The sequence below is a fragment of the Notothenia coriiceps genome, unplaced genomic scaffold (assembly GCF_000735185.1).
Source record: "Notothenia coriiceps isolate Sejong01 unplaced genomic scaffold, NC01 NC01_scaffold00000290, whole genome shotgun sequence".
Taxonomy (NCBI): domain Eukaryota; kingdom Metazoa; phylum Chordata; class Actinopteri; order Perciformes; family Nototheniidae; genus Notothenia; species Notothenia coriiceps.
Genome location: NW_011332991.1, coordinates 206,410 through 230,563, shown reverse-complemented (window position 1 = coordinate 230,563; position 24,154 = coordinate 206,410). Strand labels below are relative to the sequence as shown.

At 44.0% G+C, this 24,154-nt stretch overlaps 1 protein-coding gene across 4 annotated transcripts in view; it reads left to right on the top strand.

The window, feature by feature from the left end:
* Positions 1 to 24,154, top strand: part of mob2a (MOB kinase activator 2a) — a 56,290-nt gene that overhangs the window by 18,052 nt on the left and 14,084 nt on the right. Inside the window, exon 1 of one of the 4 annotated variants that reach the window (XM_010765791.1) lies at positions 5,027 to 5,328. The exons of 1 other annotated variant lie outside the window; for it this stretch is intronic. In XM_010765791.1, coding sequence (XP_010764093.1) covers positions 5,291 to 5,328 — 38 coding nt within the window. In that variant the 5' untranslated portion in view covers positions 5,027 to 5,290. Of the gene's footprint in view, positions 1 to 5,026; positions 5,329 to 7,795; positions 8,154 to 23,589; positions 23,818 to 24,154 lie in introns of those variants that run through there. 2 more of the 4 variants (XM_010765798.1, XM_010765787.1) reach the window with 2 other exon arrangements.

The window sequence follows — 24,154 nt, the reverse complement described above, 5'->3', positions numbered from 1 at the left end:
AAGGTTGCTTTTAATTTCCTGGAATTTAGATCGAAACCAAATCTGTCTAGATATAAAAAGATAATACTGATTGGATGCAGAGGCCAGAAACACAAACACATAACATTTGCCTTTTAGGGGCATCCAAGTGACATTTGAGAAAAAGTCAACATCACTGCAATTCTGCCCATTATTTTAAACTTATATGCTACTTTGGCTAAAACTTTTTTGAAGAAAGAAAAACTGTACTTAGTGATTGTGTGGTGAACATTCTTCATTTGTTCATACATCTAAAAAGATTGCAAGAATTCCATTTCAGTTTTTCATTACATTACATTGCATTTGGCTGACGCTTTTATCCAAAGCGACTTACAATAAGTGCGTTCGACCAACAAGATACAACCTTGAAGAAAACCGAATCATATAAGTTCATCAGGTTTCATAGAGCCAAAACATTTCAAGTGCTACTCAACTGGCTTTAGATAAGCCAGCCCTTTATTAGTATATAAGTGCTTTGTTAGTAATTCTATCTCTCGAAGTGGAGTCGAAAGAGATGAGTTTTCAGTCTGCGCTGGAAGATGTGTAAGCTTTCTGCTGTCCTGATTTCAATGGGGAGCTCATTTCACTATTTTGGAGCCAGGATAGCAAACCCACGTGTTTTTGCTGATGGGAACTTGGGTCCCCCTCGCAGTGCAGGTGCAGCGAGCTGTTTGGCCGATGCACGTGCTGAGGTGTACGGTTTAACCATGTCCTGGATGTAGGAAGAGCCAGATCCATTCGCAGCATGGTACGCAAGTGCCAGTGTCTTGAAGTGGATTCTAGCAGTTACTGGAAGCCAGTGAAGGGAGCGGAGGAGCGGAGTGGTGTGGGAAAATTTAGGAAGGTTGAAGACCAGACGAGCCGCTGCATTCTGGATGAGCTGCAGAGGTCGGATGGCACATGCAGGTAGACCAGCCAGGAGTGAGTTGCAGTAGTGTAGGCGTGAGATGACGAGAGCCTGGACCAGAACCTGCGTGGCTTTCTGGGTCAGCTGGGGACGTATCCTCCTGATGTTGTAAAGAGTGTATCAGCGGCAGCGGGTTGTAGCAGCGATGTTTGCAGTGAAGGACAGGTTGTTCTCTAGGGTCACACCTAGATTCCTTGCAGTCTGAGTCGGGGAAACAACAGAGGTGCCGATGTTGATTGTTAGGTCTAGAGTGGGACAATCTTTTCCCGGAAGGAAAAGCAGTTCAGTCTTGTCAAGGTTGAGCTTGAGGTGGTGAGCAGACATCCACAGAGAGATGTCTGCTAGACAAGCAGAGATGCGTGGGACGACTTGGGTCTCTGAGCGGGGAAAGGACAGAATTAATTGGGTGTCGTCGTCAGCGTAGCAGTGGTATGAAAAACCATGCGGGCTAATGACGGATCCGAGCGAGTTTGTGTACAAGGATTATCAGGGTTAAAATGGGCAGACAGAGAGGCAGACCCACTGAAGTAACTATAACAGTAAGTTATTAGTGTTGTCCCCTCACTATAGACCGGGCTGTATGTGAAAGACGGACCCACAGACAGACTGACGGACCCTGGCGTCGCCCAGCCCGGCCGTATATATAGGCCCTTTCATACTGCACCTCTTGGCATGGCCCCAGCTCACATATACCTCTCATTGAGCTCAGTGTGTGTGTTTATTTATGTGTGTAGAAACATATTGAGGCTGTGTGGGTGACAGAAACAGTGCATTCATGGTACTTGGCAGCAAAGACCTTATGGTACATTACATTTCGTAATACACACAGCTTGATATTTTCACAAGATTCATTTTTTTTGTTGCTTTACAGCTGGAAGCAGTGTGTGTGCTCTGTCACTATCAACCCTTTTCTAGTGATCTTGGCACAGTGTCCCTCTAAAGCTCTCCTCTCACATGCACGTAAGTTGCTGGAGCCACAAGTGTGTGTGTGTGTGTGTGTGTGTGTGTGTGTGTGTGTGTGTGTGTGTGTGTGTGTGTGTGTGTGTGTGTGTGTGTGTGTGTGTGTGTGTGTGTGTGTGTGTGTGTGTGTGTGTGTGTGTGTGTGTGTGTGTGGTGTGTGTGTGTGGGTGTGTTTTGTGTGCTGTGTGTGTGTGTGTATTCCTGGAAAGCCTGTGTGGGAGTGGAGAGCCAGGGCTATTCCACAGCCAGCCATTAGTGTTTTCTGGAAGCTTCTCTGTCACTTGAAACGAGGCAGAGAATAAAGACAAACATTTTATTTTATCCTTCATATTTACACCTTAAGCGTAAAGCTGCAGCTTCCTCATCAGACGAGAAAGAGAGCATGCTTTCTTAACACCATTTGTATGCATGGACACACTTAAGGCCCACAGCATTCTTGCACAACATGGAACACCAGGAAGAGGAATGTGGACAGGGATTGAACTGGACGGACAGACGGGAGGAGAGAGAGAGGGGGGGGAGGGGTTGCATGGAGAACAGGTTTGAATAGAATTAAGGAGCAAGAAAGCTCAAATTAGCTAAATGAAGGGGGGGCTGAGAAAGGAGCAACAATCAAGGGAAGCTAAGGTGCAGGAAGGAGGAATGGATTGAGCCTGAATAGAAGGAGGGAGGAAGGAGGGCTGTTGTTTTGGAACCGCATCAATAAAGCTCTGGCTAATTGTGCCTCTGTGTTCTCCCTCTTTTTCCCCTTCAAATTCTCTCTGTCCCTACAGAGTCTTTTCATTTACTGTCAACCGTCTTCCTCCTTGAGTCATCGTATCTCCTCCTCCTCCTCCTCTTCTCCTCCCTCCTCCAGTGGCTGTTGTGTAACTCTGCAGTGTCTGAAGGAGCAGCAGCAGTGATGCCATTGATCAGCAGTTCTGGTGCCAGGCTGCTCTTTCTGTAATAAACGATCTTGGAGACGTTGAAACCGACCCTGAGTGCTTTTGCGGGAGTGCAGGAATCACACACACATAACCCATGATGTAATCCTGAATGCTCTTAAACGTACCACTTGCCTGGATTCATCATTATGTACTCAAATCCCGAGCTGCTTTATTCTTTTTTGGGCCTTCAAGTCACATCCACACAGCTTCATAAAAGTTCTAAAAACGTATTTTTGGCTGTCTCGACAAGTACTAAAGCACATTACATGTAGCCATAAAAGTCATGGATTTGAACCAGTTTTGGATTTCAAACCAGTTTTGGACTCTTATTGCATTTCTTCCTCCCCACCTCAATGCTTCCTCAATTGGCTGTAAGAAAAGCACATCTGGTCTTTCCATTTTTCAGTCTTTGTGGTCTGGCCCTCAACATATTCCCACTCTCTCTTTCTCCCCATCCATTCGTCTTTTTTCTTCTCCAACTCTTGCATATTTTAAAACCATAAAAATCAAAAATGTACAAAACAAGAGCTATTTACCTGAGCTGTAGCTTGTGTAAACACACACACAGGGCTAAAATCCTTGATTATGCGATTAAACATGCGGGGTTTTATGTGATTTTATGCGGCGAAATTGCGGGAAGTTAGGAAATATGCGGAAAGTTGCGAAATATGCTAAATATGCGGGGAAAAGAATAAAAAAAAAATTAAATATTGGGCTGTCTTATTTATTCTCTCTCACACACAACCTGCCACTAACGTTAAACCCCTTTACTATTCAATTAAACACATTCAATGTTTATTTATTGTAAAAGCAATTGGGCTATTTTAATCTCACACACACACCACACACACACACACACACTTCTCCGCCTCATTCTGTTTTCATTTACTCGTTCGTTATCTGACCAGCTTCAATCTTGTAGGCTACTCACTTCGTTTCTTGTAGCCCTCGAAAGGGTTTTGGAGGTTGATCCCTCGGTGAACGGGAGTTGAATGGCTTTCTTGTCCGCAGCAGCAGAAAGCATTTTCGAATGTTTGAATGAATCAAAGTGGGTCGCCACCGTCGATTTTCTCTTATGCTGCAACACACAGTTGCACGGGGTGCAGAATAGTTTCCCCCCACTTTTTGCCCGGTCTTTAGTAGAAATGTTCGTTGGTAAATGAGCTCTATACAGTGTTGTTTACATTCTGTGATGCGCGAGCTGATGACGTCACGTCAAGACGAGTTAACTTTTTTTTCTTCTCAACTTTGTGTGGAAAAATGCGGGGATTATGCGGCCTTTTGATAAATATGCGGCTTTTTAAAAATCTGCGCCATTTGGCTGATTATGCGGTAAATTCTGCGATCGCAGAATCGCGTTTTTCTGGAGGGTCTAATTATCCTCACAGAAGCACCTGATAAGAGGTCAAGAGTTTGTTGGTGTAATAGTGACAGAGATAGAAAGATAGTTTTATCAGTATTGCAAGGCAAATAACCATCTGTACAACTATTTCTTATCTATTGGAATGAAGTGAAGTATACTTTCCTGGAAGCCCTTATTTGTTTCCTTTTTTAATTCACTTTTATATAATCCTCTCTACTTTAATCCAGTTGTATGTTTTAATGAATGTAAAAGTTAAAAGTTGAAGCATGTTTACCAACCTCCTGTATAATGAGCTGTAAAGTGGACTTGGTCTGTGTCCATTAGAATGACACGGTACTTAAAAGGTGCGTCTTTGGGTTTAAATGGCATTAATGGATCCTCAGCCCTATTCTTAGCCTTAAATCCATCTCTCACTGTTCAGGTGGTGACAAGAGCTATGTTGGTGGAGTCTGGTTTGTGTTCAGCATATGGAGGAATATAAATGTGTGTGTGTATATATAGTTGCCCAGATAGGAACAAGAGCCTCCTCGGGACCGTGAATGGGAAGAAGGAGGAAGCTGCCTCGCGTCGATAACCATTTAGCTTGTAAATGTATCTTTTGTTTCAATTTAGACGTTGTTTTTGTTCGGTTTTATGTCGCCGAACCGAGCCGGAAGAGTGGGTGTAGATGTGGACGTTTTGAAATAAATGGTTCAAGTTTCATTTGGTGTTTTTTTTCTGGAGTAAAAAAGCTGTGGTTTACGTCAGCGAGGCAGTGCACACAAAGCCGACCCAGCCTCGACCAGACTCCGTTAATATCACGAGATTTAATTTGTAATATCACTTCGCCACCGATACGAGCTCTTATTGTTAAACGCCTTTAACCCTGCCCCATGGAAGCTAAACCGAGGGGGAACTGAGGAAGGAGGAGGAGGAGGTCTGGGAAGAAACGGTAGAGAGAAAGGTGCTTGAGGAGTGAGAGAGGACTGCGACTCGGTATTGTTCGGCGTGTGTTTGTTCGTCCTGCAGCCGTGCAGAGCTCACAGAGACGCGGCGGGGTGTGTAGCTTTCAGGGTGCGACAAAAAGCTGAAACGCCGTCAATTCTGGATTTCTTCATCCGTTTCCTGTCGTCCAGGATGAGGTTTAAAAGGAACGGGTCCTATACGCTAAATAGGTAAGAGAACTGCTTAAATGTGCGCGACGGTAACTTGATCATGTGTTATCCATATGGGCAGGAGGGAGGGGTGCACGATCTGTGATATGCTCAGCTCATAAATCACTTTGTCTGTGTTGTTTCCGCACAATGGTGCTCATAGTGACTATTCTTTAATATCGTACAACTTTTTAAGAATGCCGACTTTGTATTGCCTCCATAATATATATATATTGAGGTCGTTTGAGGCTAACATCTAAGTGAAGTTATATGAAATTGAAAAAAATACGGTATGTTTGTTCAGTTTTGAAAAATGCACTTGATCATGTCTACTCAAACATTGATGATATAATGTCTATTCCTCTGAAGGGTCCCATTAATTCAGTGTTCCCACGTGTAGTTCAGTCTGCGAGGCTGTCTTGCTTTAAGGGGGGGGGGCTCTAACTCTTTTGTTTCCTCTGTTCCATTATGGAAAACGGCAAAATTATCTCTCCTCTCCCTCCTTTTTGATCTTTCTCTCTTTCCTTCACCTCTAGAGAAATACTCCCTTCTTGCCTTCCCATCACCTAGCAACTTTGTATGTGTTTGTGTGAATGATGCTCGCTGTGTGTGTCTTCCTCTTACCCCTAACTCACTTTCCCTTGACATGATGCAACGGCCTCTATTCATGTCCTGGCGTTTTTAAACCCGGTCACGAGTTGGGTCTTTCCCCTGCCCAGTGGTTCAGTCTCTCCCTCTTCCCCTCCTCTTTTTGTTATCTCTCCAAGTCACAAGTTTATAAGAAGCATTCTTTCTTTGTCTTTCTGCCTTCTTGAATCAAGCGGATGTCTTGCTTTTTATTGTTTTGTCTGGATCTTGTGATAAGGGCCAAAAGTTTGGAGGAAGTACACAACAAGGCGACCCACAAAAGCTTTTCTCATATTGTTGAAAGTGACAGTTAATTTAATGGCAGTTTCACTTCTTACACTTTCCCTGTGGCACTCCTTTTCCCCTTTTCGTTGTTCCAGAGATATGGCCTTCCGCTGCACTTGACACACACACACACACACAACCCACATCCTGACTCTGACTTTTAGGTACTGAAACACAAAGGAGAACTAATGAGTGCCAAACACCCACTTCATCACACAGCTGAAAATGCGGGAACAATGTTATCGGCTGTTATACCCACCCCCCTTCCTCCCCTTTCTGTTTTCACTAAGGAAGTGTGTGCAAGACAAGTGTGTGTTACTATCCCCCTGTGTGTGTGTGGATGTGTGTGGGTGGGTGGGGGTGTATGTGCAGGTGAGAGGGATGAGGTAATTAAACAGTGAAAGAGCAGGCCTGGTAGCTGCAGCTCCTGGTGAAAGGCTTCTAGGGAGGAGGAGGAGGAGGAGGTGTTGGAGGAGGGATGACGTCATGCGGTGTAAAAGTGCTTTGCCGGGCAGCTGCAGTACGTCTTTGTCATCTTTTATTTTAAAGAGAAGATCAGCAGAGGGAGGAGAAGCTGTGTTGTTCAGCAGGGTTAGGTGAAAAGATCCTCTCACTCTGGCTTCTGTTAATCCATGTCACTGTTCAGGAGCTCTTTGACGATTCGCTGACAAAATAAGTCCTTCGCTGCATAGCTACCGTCTTCTGACGGTGACTGGTGTCACTGCCTCTGTTGTCTCAGTCTGTTTTGCTGCAGTGATGTGTCTCCTCTTGGGAAGCAGCGTTTGACATTGAGCGTCAGCGGCTCCCTCTGTCATGGTCGGCTAATCCTTCGGTCTTAGACCTTACTGCAGTCCTTTCTCAAAGTGTTTGTGTTTTGATGAACAAAGAAGCAAGTGAACAGCCAACGGCCAAATAAAGTGATTGCTCTTATTAAGTGATGCAGGGAAGTAATGAGGCCCAGTGTGTCCTTCACCTTGTTTGGCCAAACCATAACACAAGCAATCTGCAGTGATTGGCTGGCTTCCTGTGGGCTTGTCTGCGTGCTAGCCCCTCCCCTCCCGTACCTCTGCATCGTTTGTGTGAATGAACAGTCATGGTAACTGTATACGTGTGCGTCCTGTGCTGCATGCCTACACACGTGTGCAGTGTTGACTGAGGAGTTGACAATTAGCCATCTGCTGTTATGATTTAGCTGCGTATCACGTCACGTGCAAATGCATGAAGGGGCTGTCAACTTGCTGCAATGATTAACTTTCCAGAGACGTCCGACAGGATTTGACTCCGACTCGGATTTAGCCAACCGATCGTGTGTTTGGTCTGTATGCGCGATGGGTGGAGATGTTTAGGATGTATACAGATGGCTGAGATTGCTGCCTCCCTCCTCTCTGTCTCTTGCTCGCTCGCTCTCCCCGCTGCAGTCCACCCTGTGCTGTCCAGCAGTCAGCAGTTTGTTTATAATCTTCCCGCTTTTCAAGTGGGAGCCAGCAAGGGAACAAGAGAGAGAGAGAAAGAGGGAGGGAGGGAGAAAGAGAGAGAAGTGTGAAAGTGAGGCAGGCAGTTGCAGTAGTTGGAAAGGAGGGAGAGAAAGAGAAACACGCTCGGAGCAGCGTACCCGGTTTTGTGAATGTCATTTTGTTTTGAAAGTGTATTTCTGTGCGTTTGCTTGCCTCACTTCCTGAGTGGCCCGTCTGCATCCTCCCACCGTCCATCCATCCATCCTGCATGACCTGCGTTAAAGCTAGAGGCCGTTGCTATCCGATCACACAAGGTGCTATGCCGGAGCTGCCGCACCTGTAGCCGAGTTTGCACGAGAGGAACGGGGGAGGTGACAGGCAGGAAGGGAGCTGTGGGTCGGTCGGAGCCTCCTCACCCCGGCTCTGCTACACCACCGACTCGATGGGGGTTCTAGTGTGCTGCGACTGCTTCTTCTATCGGTACTTATCCAAGTCACTGTTACTCTTATTTATTTTTTCATCCCTTCATGACCTTTCCGTCCCCTTTACTGTTGTTGTTGATTGTTGTCGTTTTTTCTTTAACTCACATTGTCAGACCTTGATTAACTTCTCCATCTGACCCCCTCTCCCCTCCCCTCCTCTCCTCCCACATTCAGTGTCTCTGTTATGCTGCTGCGGTTTTGTCGGAGACATTTGAGGACAGTGCTGCTGTAGCAGGCAGAGATTCTGCTGTGGTCAGACACAAGGGGTATCTTTCCTTGTGGGAGGGAGGGAGGGAGTCGGGGCAGAGGGACAGTGATGGCACATAGTCATCCTGCTGTAGCTGATTTAACAAGGTTATATTTTGCTGGTTTCAGTGTTTGTTAGGAGAGAAGATAAAGAGTGGTTGGAGTGAAATGGCATGAAGCCCAAAGTCAGCGAATCCGTCAGCTTGGCCAACTTTTCCTCTCGTCCTCCTGTTTGCCCCTTTGGTTGTGCTGCACTGTTTGTTTGGACACAGTGTTCCAAAAGGGCAGGGAGCTGCTATTTCATTTTTTCTGTTTTGGTTGTTTGCACAGCATTGGCTTATCAGAATGTGCTATTTTTTCCTGGTCATTAGCAACTGGATTGCCCTTCTCTTTGGTCCTACTTGCAACAACGTCATGTTGCAGAGCTGCTTGTTGTGCTTGAGTTCAAGAGGAAGATGATTTAGGTTCAGCTCTCTGTCAGTCGGAGCAGAGAGAATCTGGTTCCCCTTTTGTGTGGCTCTAGGGTTAACCAGCCTCAGCCTGCCTTAACTGCTGTATAAAACCTAAATATAACTTTGAGCTCTCTTAGGAGCGTTTTGATAGCGGGGGTGAAATTGTAGCTTTAGCACAGACACTCACAGCAGCACAGCTGGATTACATTAGGCCTTGCCGTGATACAGAACTCTGTTTACACTTCACTGCTACTCTTAGTATGAATAACAGCCTGCCGTTTGTGTGTCATGTATGTGTGAGGCTAAACATGTGTTATACTGTAGGCCTCATTAAAGTACACACACAGAAGCCTTGTGAAGGCAGGGGTTTTTGCCAAGAGCACTTATTTTCTCCCCCAGTCATGACCAAGACAGGGTGGGACCTGGACAGCGCACTAATGTCTCATGGGCTCATTAAGCCAAAATGGGCCGTCACGTCTATTTTTAGCATTTCCTCTCCCTTGGTGTCTCCGACAGCCAATCAGTCGGCTTGGCGATGATGCTGTATGACTTGATTGATGTGTGTTTTTGGAGGCACACCCATCTAAGCAGGTCCTCGTTGACCTCCGCCCTGGCCATTTCTCCGTCTCCAGGGCTCTGGTGTTTCAGCTTTCAGCAGTAGCATTGTGTAGAGCAGAGACTGCTGCCAGCGCTCCGTCTGTTCAGAATGGAGCAGATAAACGGTCTGTCATCGTATGACGTTAAATAAGTTGTGTGGCCTCCCTTCCTCAGATGTTGCCATTTTTGCATGTAAAGTTTTACAGCAGCAACGTGTTAATGTTTATTACTCGGTGATTTGAGTCATTTTGAGAGACAACCATTTCTGTCTAAAATTGCATAGGTAGGTATGGAGAGGATGGAATCTCTGTGTAATTTACTATAGTATAGTTGAATGATGTGTGCCTATACTCTTATAAACAAAGATGATGAAGATTTCCTGAAGCATTTTCTAATCACAGGCATGTAAACACACCATATGAAATAATTCAGCATTCATTTGAAGCTAATTTTTCAAATGTTTGCTAATATGCCATGTTGTGTTCTTCCAAGTTTTCTATAAAAAAGTAATTCTGTCAAATAAATGAAGTCCACTCAAAAGGCCTCCTCCAACACAACAGTCCTGAGGCACACTTTGAGTTGAATCCTGGGTCAAGTTCTCATTCAGCTTTAATCAATTTTATGCCTTTTTTCCCTGTTTCAAACCCCTTCAATAACGTCAATGGGTCAATCTGTTTCTGTATGATATTGCTGTTGACGTGTTGCACTTAGACTTGGACACTCCATCGCAGTACAAAGGCTTGTGTGTGTTTGCTGTCAGTGAATCAGTTGGTTTTATAATGTGTGGTGTGGAACAATAGTTCTGAGCAGAGGTCGCGTTAACCGAATATTTTCCGTCGTTGACGGATTTTTTTTAACAATGACGGACAAATCTGAAAGCAGTCCGTCATTTTGACAGATTAGAACAAACTCGGAACCCCCCACCCCCCCCCGTTGACAGTTCACGAGCATGCTTCCCCCCCCCTCGTCAGAGTTGTGTAAAGGCAGACGGGTAATTCTGGATTTTGACGGAAGTTTTACGATCCTGTCCGTCAAAATGACGGGCAGCGAAAAAGTCTAGCGCAACCTCTGGTTCTGAGTGTGCCATCATACTGTGTGTGTTGTATTAGCAGAGCGGGCCTTACTGTTTTCCATGTGTCTCTCATTAGGCTATCTTTGGCAGGCCTGGTTTCTCCACAGAGCTGTGGCAAGCAGCTCAACAAGGACGCCATTCTCCACCAACAAACCCCACACTGCCCCCCCTCAGCCCGGCAGACTCCCCTCCTTGTGAGACTGCCCCGTCACTCAGATGGGACTCGATAGAATCAAAGTCTTTGGGGAAAGTTGGGTTGAATCAAAACCTATTAAAAGCCTTGCCTGGAGGAGTTGGATGGCAATATTTGCTGTGGCTTTTGCACTATATAAGCTGCTTTGTCATTTTGGTTAGACTTTTAACTGAAAAGCAAGATGCACCCTTTAATTTTAAATACATTTCATAGAAGAAAAGTCTAAGAAAAATATTCTAAACTTATCGGTTATTGTTTCTATAACCCCAACTCTCCTACTTATTTGTATCATACACTACTCCACTCATACGAGACCTAAACCAGAGGGGCACTTGTAGAGAGACCCGTCAAGGCCCAATGCCTTAATTTTAAATGTGAAGGATAGTTAATTAATTTGTGTATCCGCCCTGTGATTCAGATCCACTTCAAGATGTAGTGGCTTCTTCCTTGGCTCATACTACGCTCTTCCACCAAGTTTCATGAAGGCAGGATGGTAGTTTTAAACTAATCCTACTGACAAACAAACAAACCAACTCAAAACCTCCTTGGTCAAGGTAATAAATAGGGCATGCAGTCCACAATCAACTAGTAGAAAACCCCTATAACTCAACATGAAGAAAATGGCTGCTCCAAGATGAGCACAGGGTAGAAAATGTCCATCTTTCCTTACCCAGATTTCTGACTTGAATTACTTTTTTAACTTCTTTAATCACAAAGAAGAACTGGTAAACCCTGCCCAGTGTGCCTTTAGTTGACTCCCTCCTAAAGATGGCACAACGGATATAAGCATCCTGTCAATCTATACTGAACTGATTGTCCTTCTCTATTTTCACCTGCCCTCGAGTCACTGCAGAGAGCAGACCTCACGCATAGGGCCAGTTACATAAGACTGACACTGTGAATGTGTTTTTAGGAGCAGCCTCGTCCTGCTGGCTCAGGATATGAAGGAAGCGATGGCCTTGCACTAACCTCACCTCCGCATTTAGATCCTCCCCGTCAGCACGTGCTTTAATGCTCACGCTTAAATTAAAAAAATACAGGACGTCTTTGCATCTCCTTTGCTATTGAAACAACCATAATTAGGTTGACATGTTCAGAAAGAAAAGCTAACCATAGCACACTCGGACGCAATTCCTGATTAGAACATTAATCAGTGCTGAGCAGACAAATATTAAGTGCAGCGTAGTAAAGTGAAAATTGTTTGACGCGGCAGGGGCCCTGTAAGCATGGACAACAACAGCTGCTTGGTGGCCAAATTGGCATCTGGATAATGGATTAATTGTGTCTGGCTCTGTTTGTATGTTGGTTAGGTGGCAGGAAAAAGGTTAGACAGCATTGAGTATCACATTTTTAAAATGTGTGGAAAGGTGGCAGAGAAATTATTCGTAGCAGTCGTTGCAGCAGACCATGGCTTCGCCGTGCTGCCTCTGGGAACAAGTGGACCATTTTAAAGGGAGACGGGAAGTGCCTGGGCGCCTCACTTCCTGTTTGTCAAAGTTTGTCCCAGGCGAGAGTGAGAGGGAAGGGGGGGGGTCTGGTGCAGCCTAATTGAACAGAGAAGTTGGTGGAGAGTAGGCCTTCCTTATTCGCTGCCCTTCTCGACTGTGTGTATGCTTTTGCTTTAGTCCTGGAAGTTTATATAGTTTATATGTATGTGTGTCACACATATATAAACTTGCCTGCATAGTTGTGTAATTGCCTCTGTGCTGCAGTGCCTTTGGCAGCCATGCCCCCTAGTTTGTTTCAATTATCTACCATCTGACATAGTGCTGCAACCAAGGAAAGACCGGAGCGAAAGACAAGGAATTTACCTCCAGAAATTCAACTTTATTTTGAACAGATTATCTCATTTCACACCTTAAAAGCACAGACGCTAGTACCATTTGTAAATAAAAAACCGTGACCTTATGTTCACTTGCAGAATTTGCCTGCCAGTACACAAGGAATAACCTTAAATGCCCTTTATGTATCAATGGACCCGCTCAGATTTCTGCCTGTGTCTACGGCAGCTATGTCTTTTTTTAAACTGTTGATTCGCCTTTTGTGTTGTAGACAGATGTGCACACTGTTTTTGAAACACCTCTCACCCCCCCCCCCCCCCTTGGGATGATGTCACTGCATAGACTAATCTTCCCACATGGGAGCCAATCAGAGGCTTGTTAACACCTGACTCCCAATGACGCGGACACACACGTACAAACTTCATAGAACCACTGACCTCATCTGCTCATTCAAAGGGTCAGATTAGATTGTTCCTGCTCATCATTTACCAAAGGAAGTGATACAGCTCTGAAGGGCAGAGAAAAATGTGGACGTCAGTGCTCATTAATGAACTGACGTAAGCAGAGAGGCACTCATACATCCATGCTCTCACTGCTCCAAGGACATATATTGATTTGACCTCTCTTGTGTCTCCTTTCTGTCCGTCTCTCTCTTACTTTCCCATTCACCGGCTCCGACAGCAGCTGCCTACGCCCACTTCCTTCCCTCGCTCATTGATGCACCATCTGTACACGACAGTCATGCTTTTTGTTCGGTGCCATATGTGTTATTGAGGATGTTGCCATGCCCGTCTCTGACAAAGGCGCAGTGCAAAACTGTGGTTTCACTGTAATCTCAGCAATGCCCTAAAGCTTTGTCTGGAATTGCCATAACATTTGCTGCCTCTTCTCTTTGTCTCTAAGGCCTTCCCTGGGCAGGCCCCTTCCTCTTTTCTGTCGTGGCCCCGACTCAGAGATACACGATGCAGTCGCTGCGCCTTACCTAAAAACACCCTCTGACAAACCCATACACACACTGTGTTTTTCCTCCTGATTGGCCTCTGGGGACTGTTGCTGATATATCCCAACATGCTCTTCTGCTGTGGCTAATTACAGGAAAACAGGTCTTTGGCTGGAACGCATGTATTGTGAACAAAAGTGGCATGTGTTGTTTTGCTCTGTGTGATGGAAATCGCTGTGGGCTAACCATCAGGACCTCGTGTTGTTGAGCTGCTGTTGTTTGGAACCAGTGTTATTGTTATTACGGGTCCATGGGAGGTGCTGGTGGTTAAGTATCCTCCTCGGAGAGATCAGACTTCCTCTCAGAAGAGGTGTTGCTTCTTGCCACACACCCACATTACCGTAGGTAAACCCATAAGCTGGTTAGAGGCTGAAATGTACACAGAGGCGTTCTCACCAGAGCTTCCTACAGGGAGCGCTGACTGGCTCATATTTTCCACCAGCTGGATTTTCGGTTTGTTAATCAGTCACATGCTTGTCTTCACCTCTTTGCCCAATCCTGGGTGTGACCATTTCCTACGCCTTCATACACTCGGTGTTAATCAAACTCACACAATGGACCAGAGTTTCCTCTGCTATCAGATGGTGGCAAGATCTCGTCTAGTCATCAGGAAGCTCATTTAGTTGTCCGTCTTTTATGTTTTTCTTTTCTTTTTTGCACTCCCATAGAACACTAAAGAAGGTTTGGTTTGTCCTTTCTAAGATGTGATTGTCTGTTTTTGATTGATGTAAAGACAAAAACACGATCACAATGATTTCTCTATAAATCAAAAATAACTATTTGAAGATTACAGAATGCACTATGGTATTTTTGGAATATGGTAAAAGACAATTTACGTGAGTGTATATGATGCAAGTTTTTAATCAGGCACCCTGTGAACCTTGATAATCAGAGAGAACAACTGGCACTAATTAGTTTTTTTAAATGTACCACTCTGTCTGTGTGTCAGTGTGTGTGTGTGTGTGTGTGTGTGTGTGTCAGTGTCAGTGTGTGTGTGGGTAGATATGCACTGGCTGTACTCTTCTGTGAAAATGTCCTTGTTCTCTCTGACCGTGCGGTTGTTGTGATAAGCAGAGCAGCAGATGTGAGTTTGATGTTTTTGAAAGCCGACCGGTCTCTCTGCTGCCTTGGCGACTCCAGCGATGAGCTCTTGAGATAACGGCTACTGTGCAAAACGCTCTCGAGCTGACGGACACATAATGTTCGCACACTCACATCTGCGGGAAACACTGTTAATGAGATGCTGCACGGACATGAGTGTTTTCTCAGAAGCCCACGTCATTCACAGAGAGATTCAAAGGATATTTCACAATGGAGGAAGGTCGACAAGGAGATGAGGAATATATTACGTTTCATCGTTAAGGAAACCACATTGGTTCTAATTTTACTCAAGAACATAGTAATTCAACTAGGTTTCTTTCTCTGTATGTGTTTTTACAGCAGTCTAATACAACAATCCAACAATAAATAATACTTGTAAAAGGTTATACATTTCAGTTTTTATTCAAACAGTTCTCAAAAGGTGCTGTTCTTGTCATTTTTAGTCTGCCCTCATTGATATTGTGATTTTTCCTTTTAACTGTGTCAATGTTCCTGTTATCCCACAAACAATATTACTTTGCAAGAAAATGTATCTGTCATTTATGTTTGTATATGCACCTGCACAAGTTGTCACAATTCATTAAAGAAAAAAGAAAAGTAAAAAAAAAATGTAGCCTAAATATTGAAATAAAAACCATTGAAAGACCCAAATACTGATTTCAAATAAAAGTGTCAAAATATATGAAATTGCAGTGAAACATTGAAAACGGTTATACTAAATTTACAAAAGATACTGTTTTTTGTAGAATATTATTTAAAGATAACAGCGTGTTTACTATTCGTCAGTAGCTCAGCGAGGTTTGACCGCGTCACTAGGTTCCATGTTCTCAGCGTCAAAGAGCAAACTGGGCATAGGCTGTGGCGAAATAACAACCCAAACACAACGTGGCTCCGCTCACATGCCAGACAGTCTGATGCAGCTGTACTGTCTGCTGATACAGGAAATGAGACATTTCCCCTGGGAAAGGGGTCCCCTAAACCTCTCCTTTCATCCCTCCTCTCTGTTTGTTATTGTTTGCACCTCACGGCCCGGCAGAATGCGGCCTCGCTGCTCGAGTTATGTAACATACCTAGAAACGGATTTGCGTGTGTCAGGAAGCGCACTAATGTGATTTGACTTGTGCTCTTTAGGAAGCGTGCTGATCTTATCAGCTGATTTTTAAATAGTTATCGTCCATGCTGACGACTTGGTGGCTGCTTTGAAGGGTTTTCCTCGCGGTGATGCCTGTGCCATACCTGTCCTTATCTAATGAAAATGTTAAGCATTTTTCAAATACTTACCTCATTTCATCGTTCACGCTCTGTTTGAATGTGATATGCAAAATATGTCGACACGGTCACTCGGGCAGAAACAAACTGCTCGACATCAATCAGTCACTCACTGTAGTGCCGTTTGGTTTGTCAGGCCATCGGCACCAATTACTTGGCTTGGACCGTGTTAAAGGAACATTCTTTACATTAAGCTCTGTGTGTTCTGGGAAGCTGTACAGGTCACATCCACATTCCCCTCGGCAGGAAGTCTGTGACTAAATGCCCTCACTTAGGGGTTAATGAGCTGCATCAGGGCGGGCATGCACAGTCATGGAGCAAGAAGCCACCCAAACTGTGAGCATGATACCCACACCCTCCTTATTTCTAGAATATTCTTTTCTTTTAAGGGTAACTTACAGTGTCTGTCTTTGTATTAGGTAGTGCTGTCCCATGTCATTAAGACTTAGCAAAGTAGTATTGGTAATGATTCTGACATTGCACTTCAGCTTCTTTAAGTGAGGCATCTTCCTCTCAGACCATTTTTGGAATCTGGTTTTTTAGTTTTTCCTTAGGACCATTAAAGACAACTCTGTTCCCTATGACCTACCCCATCACACTCCCAGTGATATGCATTCTGTGAAAACATGGGCGCTATCCAAATGCTTTTTTCCCTCCCATCTTTACCTGTGTTCCATGAAGGTCTTTCTCCTCCATCCAGCCCCCTCCATTTTATTCTCTCCTCCTTACAGACTGCCTCTTGTGCTCCTGAGCAAACATTAAAGCAAATGTTTTACCACAGCTCACAAACTCCTGCGTTTTCACCCCCGAACCTCGCCTCTCCACACTCAGTGGTTTCACTGTTTAATAGTCTTTTGCTTAATGTACATTTGAATGTTTCACACTTTGCTTTTCTGTATGTTTTTTCTGGTTACTCAGCCAGAGTATTAGTGGAAAGTGACTCGTTAAGTTTTTCTTCAAAGAATGCTGGCGTCTATAGCGTCAGCATAGTGCTGGTTCGGTGTCAAGTGTCACAAAAGAGCACACACACACGCTGACACACAGAATCCACACCCTTGTTATAAAATCTGGAATGGAAAACTCAGTCTAGCTTTAAGTTCCTTTAAGTTGGAGTTAGAAGCTTTTTCCAAAGGTGGTTAATGTTCGTAGAGATGTAGTATACTCTCAGCTTTCTTATAAGTCGCACGCCGAAAAAAACAATATTTAATCTCCTTTTTAAGTGTCTATTTGCTGTTCTCCAGGTTTTAAAATAATTTGATTTCATTTACCTGATGTAAAAAATGTGCTCAGAAGCATTTTGCGCCAGCAGGTGGCAATCTCACACCTGAGTTGCCTCTTGACTTGTGAGCTCTGTGCCGTGCTGTGTGCTGTGTTACACTGGAGCTCTAATCAGTTCGTAATGTTTTGGTTTGGTTCAGAAATGTTCTGAATTTTATCTGCAGTTGGGAGATCAGAAGTTTAGTGTGTTTGTGTCCTTAACTCCGTGCCAAGGTTATGATATCCCTCCCAGGAAAAGCCACATTCTTCTCCTTTTTGAGGTTTATTACATTTCTGGGAAGAAGGGTAGCCTTCAGTAACCTTTTCTTTTTCCTCCAGCTATGCACGAGGCACAACACATGCAAACAGCTACACTGTATAATAACTTGGTCTCTAATATCCCAACAGCCATTAGTTTAAAGACTTTGCTTTACATCCAAGAAGTCGTTTTTGAAGTGCTCTAAACAAGTGCAAACAAATAAATTCCCTGGGGAAACTCCATCTGAAGTGCAGATAAAGATCATGTGATATGATCAATAGCTCAAGAAAAACTACTAAATGCACTAAGGGGGAGTCCAATCCAGTCACATTTCTAAGAATGAAGTCTGAACCTCAACTATAAGGACAGTTTTTTAAAGGTCTATCACTCATCTTACAAGCTGCTGGGAGTTCCAGTTTAAATGATTGGCCTACTAATGGACAACATAACCACTAATTTGATAATCGATCACACACTAAAGTCATCTTTCATGAACAAATATTATATTATATCAATCTGAATATCTTCCGTAGACATTCTCTTAACACTTTGGGCTTTGAGACTTGTGGACATGTTCCACTATTTTCAGAAGGTTGACTAATCGATTAATCTAGGAAATAGTCAGCAGATTAATTGATAACGAAAATAATTGTCCCCTAATGTTAGAGATGACCACCTCTGATATAAGGGGCATGTTGTTGTGTACATAGTGCACAGCGCAGCCTCTTTCCCACACTGTCCCAGTCCTATTTGTGATGTGATTCATCTTGTGACTTTGATGGAGTCTAACCTGCGGGCCTTAATCCTGAGGACACAGGTGTTCATAGCACATACAGAATGTGACTGAGTGATGCAGCAGCATGTCACAGGTTAATTCACAGGTCAGCCCCCCCCCAGCCTGCTCTGCTCTCCTGTTCCGCCTTGACCTATTAGCTGTGATCTCGTAGCCTCTGACATTACCATCCCCATTAGTGTGTGTGTGTGTGTGTGTGTGTGTGTGTGTGTGTGTGTGTGTGTGTGTGTGTGTGTGTGTGTGTGTGTGGAGAGACAAACAGGTGTTTTGCTGCCCAGGTGGCAAAATATGGGATGGATCTAGACTCTCCCCTGCTAAGGAATGTAGGGAGGAGGAGTGCAGCGAGGCCAGGGCATGCTGTGACAAACTCCCACACAGCTCAAACTCTTTCACTCCTCTTATCCAAATCTCAGTTTCTGCTCTCTTTCACTCTCCTTTTTCTGTTCTGTTTTTCACTTCCCTTCTCCCGCAGAGCCCATCCCTCATTCTTACCTAATCTCAACTGCTCCCCTCTTTCTCACTTCCTTCCCTCTCAACCGTATCTCCTCCTCATATTCCTTTCTGCCCTATTCCCGCCGATATCTACGCAGTATCCATGGAGATGGTGATTTATGAACTTCTGGACACGAGTCTGGTATTTCTCATCTCCTGTCTTCCATCTTGCTAAAGCCCTCTCTTCCTTCAGTCATAAACCAGGCAGAACATGGCCTCCTGCCTCTAAAACATACTTGGCTTCTCCCTTTTTATATAATAGCTCCAGATAACATGCAGAAACAGTTTATCATTTGGGATGTTAATTAGATTACGAGTGCAGAAGCATTAATGAAGTGGATTATTTTTCCTTGGTGCCCTTGCGGCTGTTAAATAGAGCATACAGTTTAATATGTTTGCTCATGAAGTGCACACATCTCCCTGCCAAACAAAGAGAAACACGTCAAACTAAACTCCTGAGATCTGCCGCTCTTGAGACTCTTCATGTTGTTCTTTTTTCCTCAGATCTTCTTTTCTTTTGTTCAGCCAGGCTGCGTGTGCAGAGTGCGCTGGCATGTCTTTGCATGCAGCCCTTCCCCTAAAGGAATGCAGCGAAGGAGAGATGAAGCCAGGGAGAAAAGGGGCACACGTGCAAAGAGAGAAAGACAACTTGAAGGTCTTAAAGGTGGATAGGAAGGTCAAAGAAAAACCAATGGGCAAGAACTGATGGGTTTTATATATTAACATGATGTGTAAAATGCCATGTATTGGTGCATAATGCACAGTGTGTACGATAAGAGCGCTCTGCAGAGATGAGGCGTGTGCACTTCATAAATCAAGGCATGATAAAAATGTCATTAAGTACAGAGGTGGACTAATTGCCAAGTTTGATAATATACGTTTGGCACGGACGCACACTATAGACGCTTCAAAATGTGCGGGTTATGCATACTGAGCGTCTCATGCACGGGGGAAGAGTTGAACGAGAGAGTTGAAGTTCTAGGAAAGACACTAAAAACACTGGTTCAGTTTTTTCATTCAGAGATGTCAGACCAACATTGCAATTTTGGCAATAATTAAAACAATTGTAGCTGTCGCCGCAGAAATGACTGGTTGGTATTGCCGTCGGGTCGCCGGGTTCGGTGTGCAGAGTGTCTCCTGGCCTTGCTGACCTTTCTATCCCGGCCTATAGAAAACCCCCTGGCACTAAAGACCCTCAGTGTGCACTGTTTTCACTGGCTAAGACCTTACCTAAACACACTTCACCACTCCCACACACCCCGAACGCAGCGCCAACTGAAGGTCTTACAGAAAAACTTGGAACTGCTGGGATTTGTATTTATTCATTTTGGTTTTTAACATGGTTGGCCGCCTGACCCGCCTGTCATTTTGATCCCGGCTATGATTGGCTGGAGATTTAGCGTTGGCAGGGCTGGAACTGAGCTGTTGCCAGGCCCCAAGGCTCATCTGCTGCATTTGTGACTCATCTGCTGGCTGGCCTGGAGTCAGTGTTGTCTTTGTCTGTAATAGGTGGAATGTCCGCTCACTTTCAGACCCAACCTGTTGGGCCAGCCATCATCGCACGGCAGCAAAGAGAGCGCTGCAGGCAAACAGATTTAGTCGCAAAATGTCTTTCTCCTTTTGGACCACTTCTAATGTGTTTTTCTGTGAGGTTATAAGAGTTAATGTCTCTTCCTTCAACAGTACATTGTTTAAAGCGACTATTACGTCTTTTTACTCTTCAACATTCCAGTAAAACATGTTTCTTACAACATAGTCCCACCTCCTAAACATCCACGCTGTAACTATTGAAATAATTACATTTTTCTGCTGTCGATTTCCCCTTGTTATCTGTTGGTCTGATCAGTTGTCGTTGTAGTTATTGTTATTTATTCATTAATCAGATTTAAGGCTCAACACATTCATCAGACACAAGACCAGTGACGTCAAAGTGTTTTAATGTACTGCCTTCAATATTTCTCCTCCCCTCTTTTTAACAAAGGATGTGTTTACTTGTTAAATATGGGCCTTTAATGTAGCTCTGTATCTCCAGGGTGGTTTGTAGTGCAAATATCTTTCAAAGTTCTCATGTAACCCATTTTAAATGTAACCTCAAGTAACCGTTGAAGAAATTATTAATCTATTTTAACTTTTTTTACTGTAGTGCTCCCTGTGAAAGGCCTGGAATAGTGCCAGCAAACATCTGGTTTTGTGAGAGTATGGTGGCAGGTGAGTGATGCCATGTCTTGTCTGAATAGTGGAAAGGGCCGTGACGTTAGCGGAGAAGAAAGAGTAGACCTCTGTCTTTCAGACCATGGTATGTGCCCGTTTGTTTCCATGCACGTCAGACGTTGTGTAAGCGGGTCCACCCCGAGCAGCTCGATGGCTCAGTCTGCTCTGTTAGCCTGCATCTCGCATAACCTGACAAACTACCTGTGTAACTACAGAAAAGAACACTTTAAGTTAAAACCCACCGGCTTTTTCAACTTTGACGCCTGACTCTTTAAAGCGCTTTCTCCAGCACTGAGTTTAGAGGCCCAGGCCAAGCCCCAGTGATCTTGAATGGATGTCTTTAATTTCCAGCGAGCAAATGAATGGAAAGTTCCCTGAGCACGAGATTTCCATTACGGCAACGTACAGCTTTATCTTGGGTGGTCACAAGTAGCACCAAAGCACTTCATGGATCATCTATATCAACATTTTTACAATGTTATATATAACACAACACTTTATATACAGTCTGTTTACACAAGTCTATATAAAGCCGGTATGATATATGACAAACATAGAAACAAAAATTAGCAGCTGTACGAACTTCGCCCAAATAAATAAGTATAAAACTGTAATAATTCAGCAACTGAAATCAGAACATTTCAGATAACAAAAATAGGTTAAGAAGATTACGAAGCTGACCAAAAATCTGGGGTCTTGTTTGCAGAGTTTTAAATACTCTGTGCTGCAGACACATGTACTTTTTTCTTTACTCTGGTCAAACCCCAGGCCCCACCACAACCCCCCCCTCACACCTGGTCACTCACCTTCTTACACAGTCACCGATTAGGAAGCACACACACACACACACACACACACACACACACACACACACACACACACACACACACACACACACACACACACACACACACACACAGACGCATAGCATGCCCCCCTCCCCTGTCTCTCTTGACACTGTCCTCTGTCTTCTTTATGAGCTAGGCAGGCTGATGCTATATTTAGCACCATGGAAAAAGTCAGTGCCCTGTTCTGGTCTCTCTCCCCTCACCCCCTGCTCCTCACCCCTGCTACCACAGCAGGAGCCAGTAACCCCTGGATCACACAGCTCCACACACTAAACTCCAGTCCGGTGTGTAACTGTAGTGTTGTGAGAAGGAGTCACGTATGTAAAATGTGGCTACAGCAAGGCGCCTGTCGGACCCTCTGTCACTTTTGATCATTTCTTAAATCACATTTAACCATAAGCAAGAGGGTCAAACAGTGCACAGTAAACTCCACCAGCATGTCTACAGTTGCTACACACACAAATTACACACATCTATAAGCACAGTCCTCGCATACAACACCCTCACAATCTCTTTTATCTTCCTCACGCAGCTACTTACACCCACCCACATACATGGAGTGCACATAGCTCCACAGATCCCTCAGATTAGTGTGTCTTTGTGTGTCTGTGTAACAGCAGCCAGCTGGTCCAGGGTTTCTCACATCTGCAGCTCCACCATGGCCCCCACAACTTTTGTCTAAGGGAACGAAGGGGAGACAATGACAGGGAGAGTCAAGTAAAATCCAGAAAGGGAGGAGAAATGTGAGGCCATACATGAGAGAATAAGAGAGGAGGTTTGTTGAGAGGCAATAATTAGAGGGGAGAAGGGCGAGGAAATTATGGCTTTGTAACACTTCTGTAGCGGTAATCTTCTCATGAGTCTCAACTCCCCGGGTTCATTTCCTCATGTTATACTTGCGTGTTATTGGCTCAGCCTCCTTTGGACAATTTCATTAGATTTCACATTGTATTATTCAAATCATGTCAATAATACAAAGCTTCTGAAACAATTGTTACAAACAATTCCCTCGCCCCACAGACACACACAGAGACCTCTAGATATCCCTGTGAATCTGCCTTTGTCTCTCAAACAGAATGTGTGTGATTCTCTGCTGGTTCTTCAGCTTTGACATGTTTGAACATGTCATTACAGCTGCCAGCCTTCGTAGGTGGACTCAGAATTAAGACATCAACTAAACCTGTTGAAAACATACCATGTTGAGATTTTGAACCCAACATAGAAGTTATTTTAAAGTTGTTTCCTCTGTATTTGTTGTATTTTTAACCTGACTGGGATTTTACTTATCTTTGAATGGCTCATATAATATGAAAATGTGCTTTTTAGCTAACATTACAGTTATATTTACCACTGTAAAAATTAGGATGTGTTTTGGCTAAATCATTTTAACCACAGCTAGAGTTTCAACTTCATTTGACAGTCCTCGTCAGTGTTTGCTCATTTTCATAATGTACATATAGTGACAAATATGTGTTTTTTTTAAAACTCTTTCGGTCAAAGCTATATTTCTGGTGCATTAATGTTGGGCTGTTGAAACTGAAACATTCGTAGCTTTTCTAGCTTTTCTATGGGCTGCTAAGTGTATTTACATTTGTTGTCCTTTGTTTAAAAGCCATGATTATGTAAACCTGTCCAATAGCAGGCACTTACATGTAGCGACACCTTTTTATTCCATTGTACTCCACGTTACTGGCTGACCACCTGTTGCTACATTGTAAATCACCTAGCGGAGATGCCCCAACCAAATCCACATGGGCAGACTCTGACGTCACTGCAGTCCGCCCACCCTCTCCTCTGATTGGACGAGAGGGCTGAGAGGGAGGGTCTTTTCTAAACTTGACAAAGTTGTTCTCCTGACTGTACAGTCATAGTAAGTCAGAGCTTCAGATAGATTCAAACTTTGGTGTGATTCGCATAGACTCCACCTGAGTAATTTGAAGCGGAAAGTAACTCATTTGTGTTCATGTTTTAAACCATGGTCGGAGATTATTGCTCCTTTTCTGGAGATAACACGGACATGCACTCTCAGAAAAACTCCAAAAACGGACTAAGTTGCAAAATGGTGCTTCAGGCAGTCGGAAAAGTTCTAAGGTAAAATACCGTTTCAATTCATAGCTACTTAACAAAACCGTCTCCGCTATTGTTCTCGGAGCGGAGCCTCTACTGTAAATTGCACAATTGTATAATTCATTTAGGCTTCGGAGGATCGATGGAGACGTATTCTCCGAGTATATAACGTTTAACTTTTGTTAATATGTCGTGTTATGCTGTTCACTTTATTTGTATTGTTTCCCCGACGTTTTATTTAATCATTCCGCAGTTTATTACACAGGTACAGACGTCCGGTGACTGACAGATATTAAACCGAATAAGTAACGCCACTTTGTGCTCATGTCCCGCCAGTTGCCTGCTTAAAACCATTATGCTT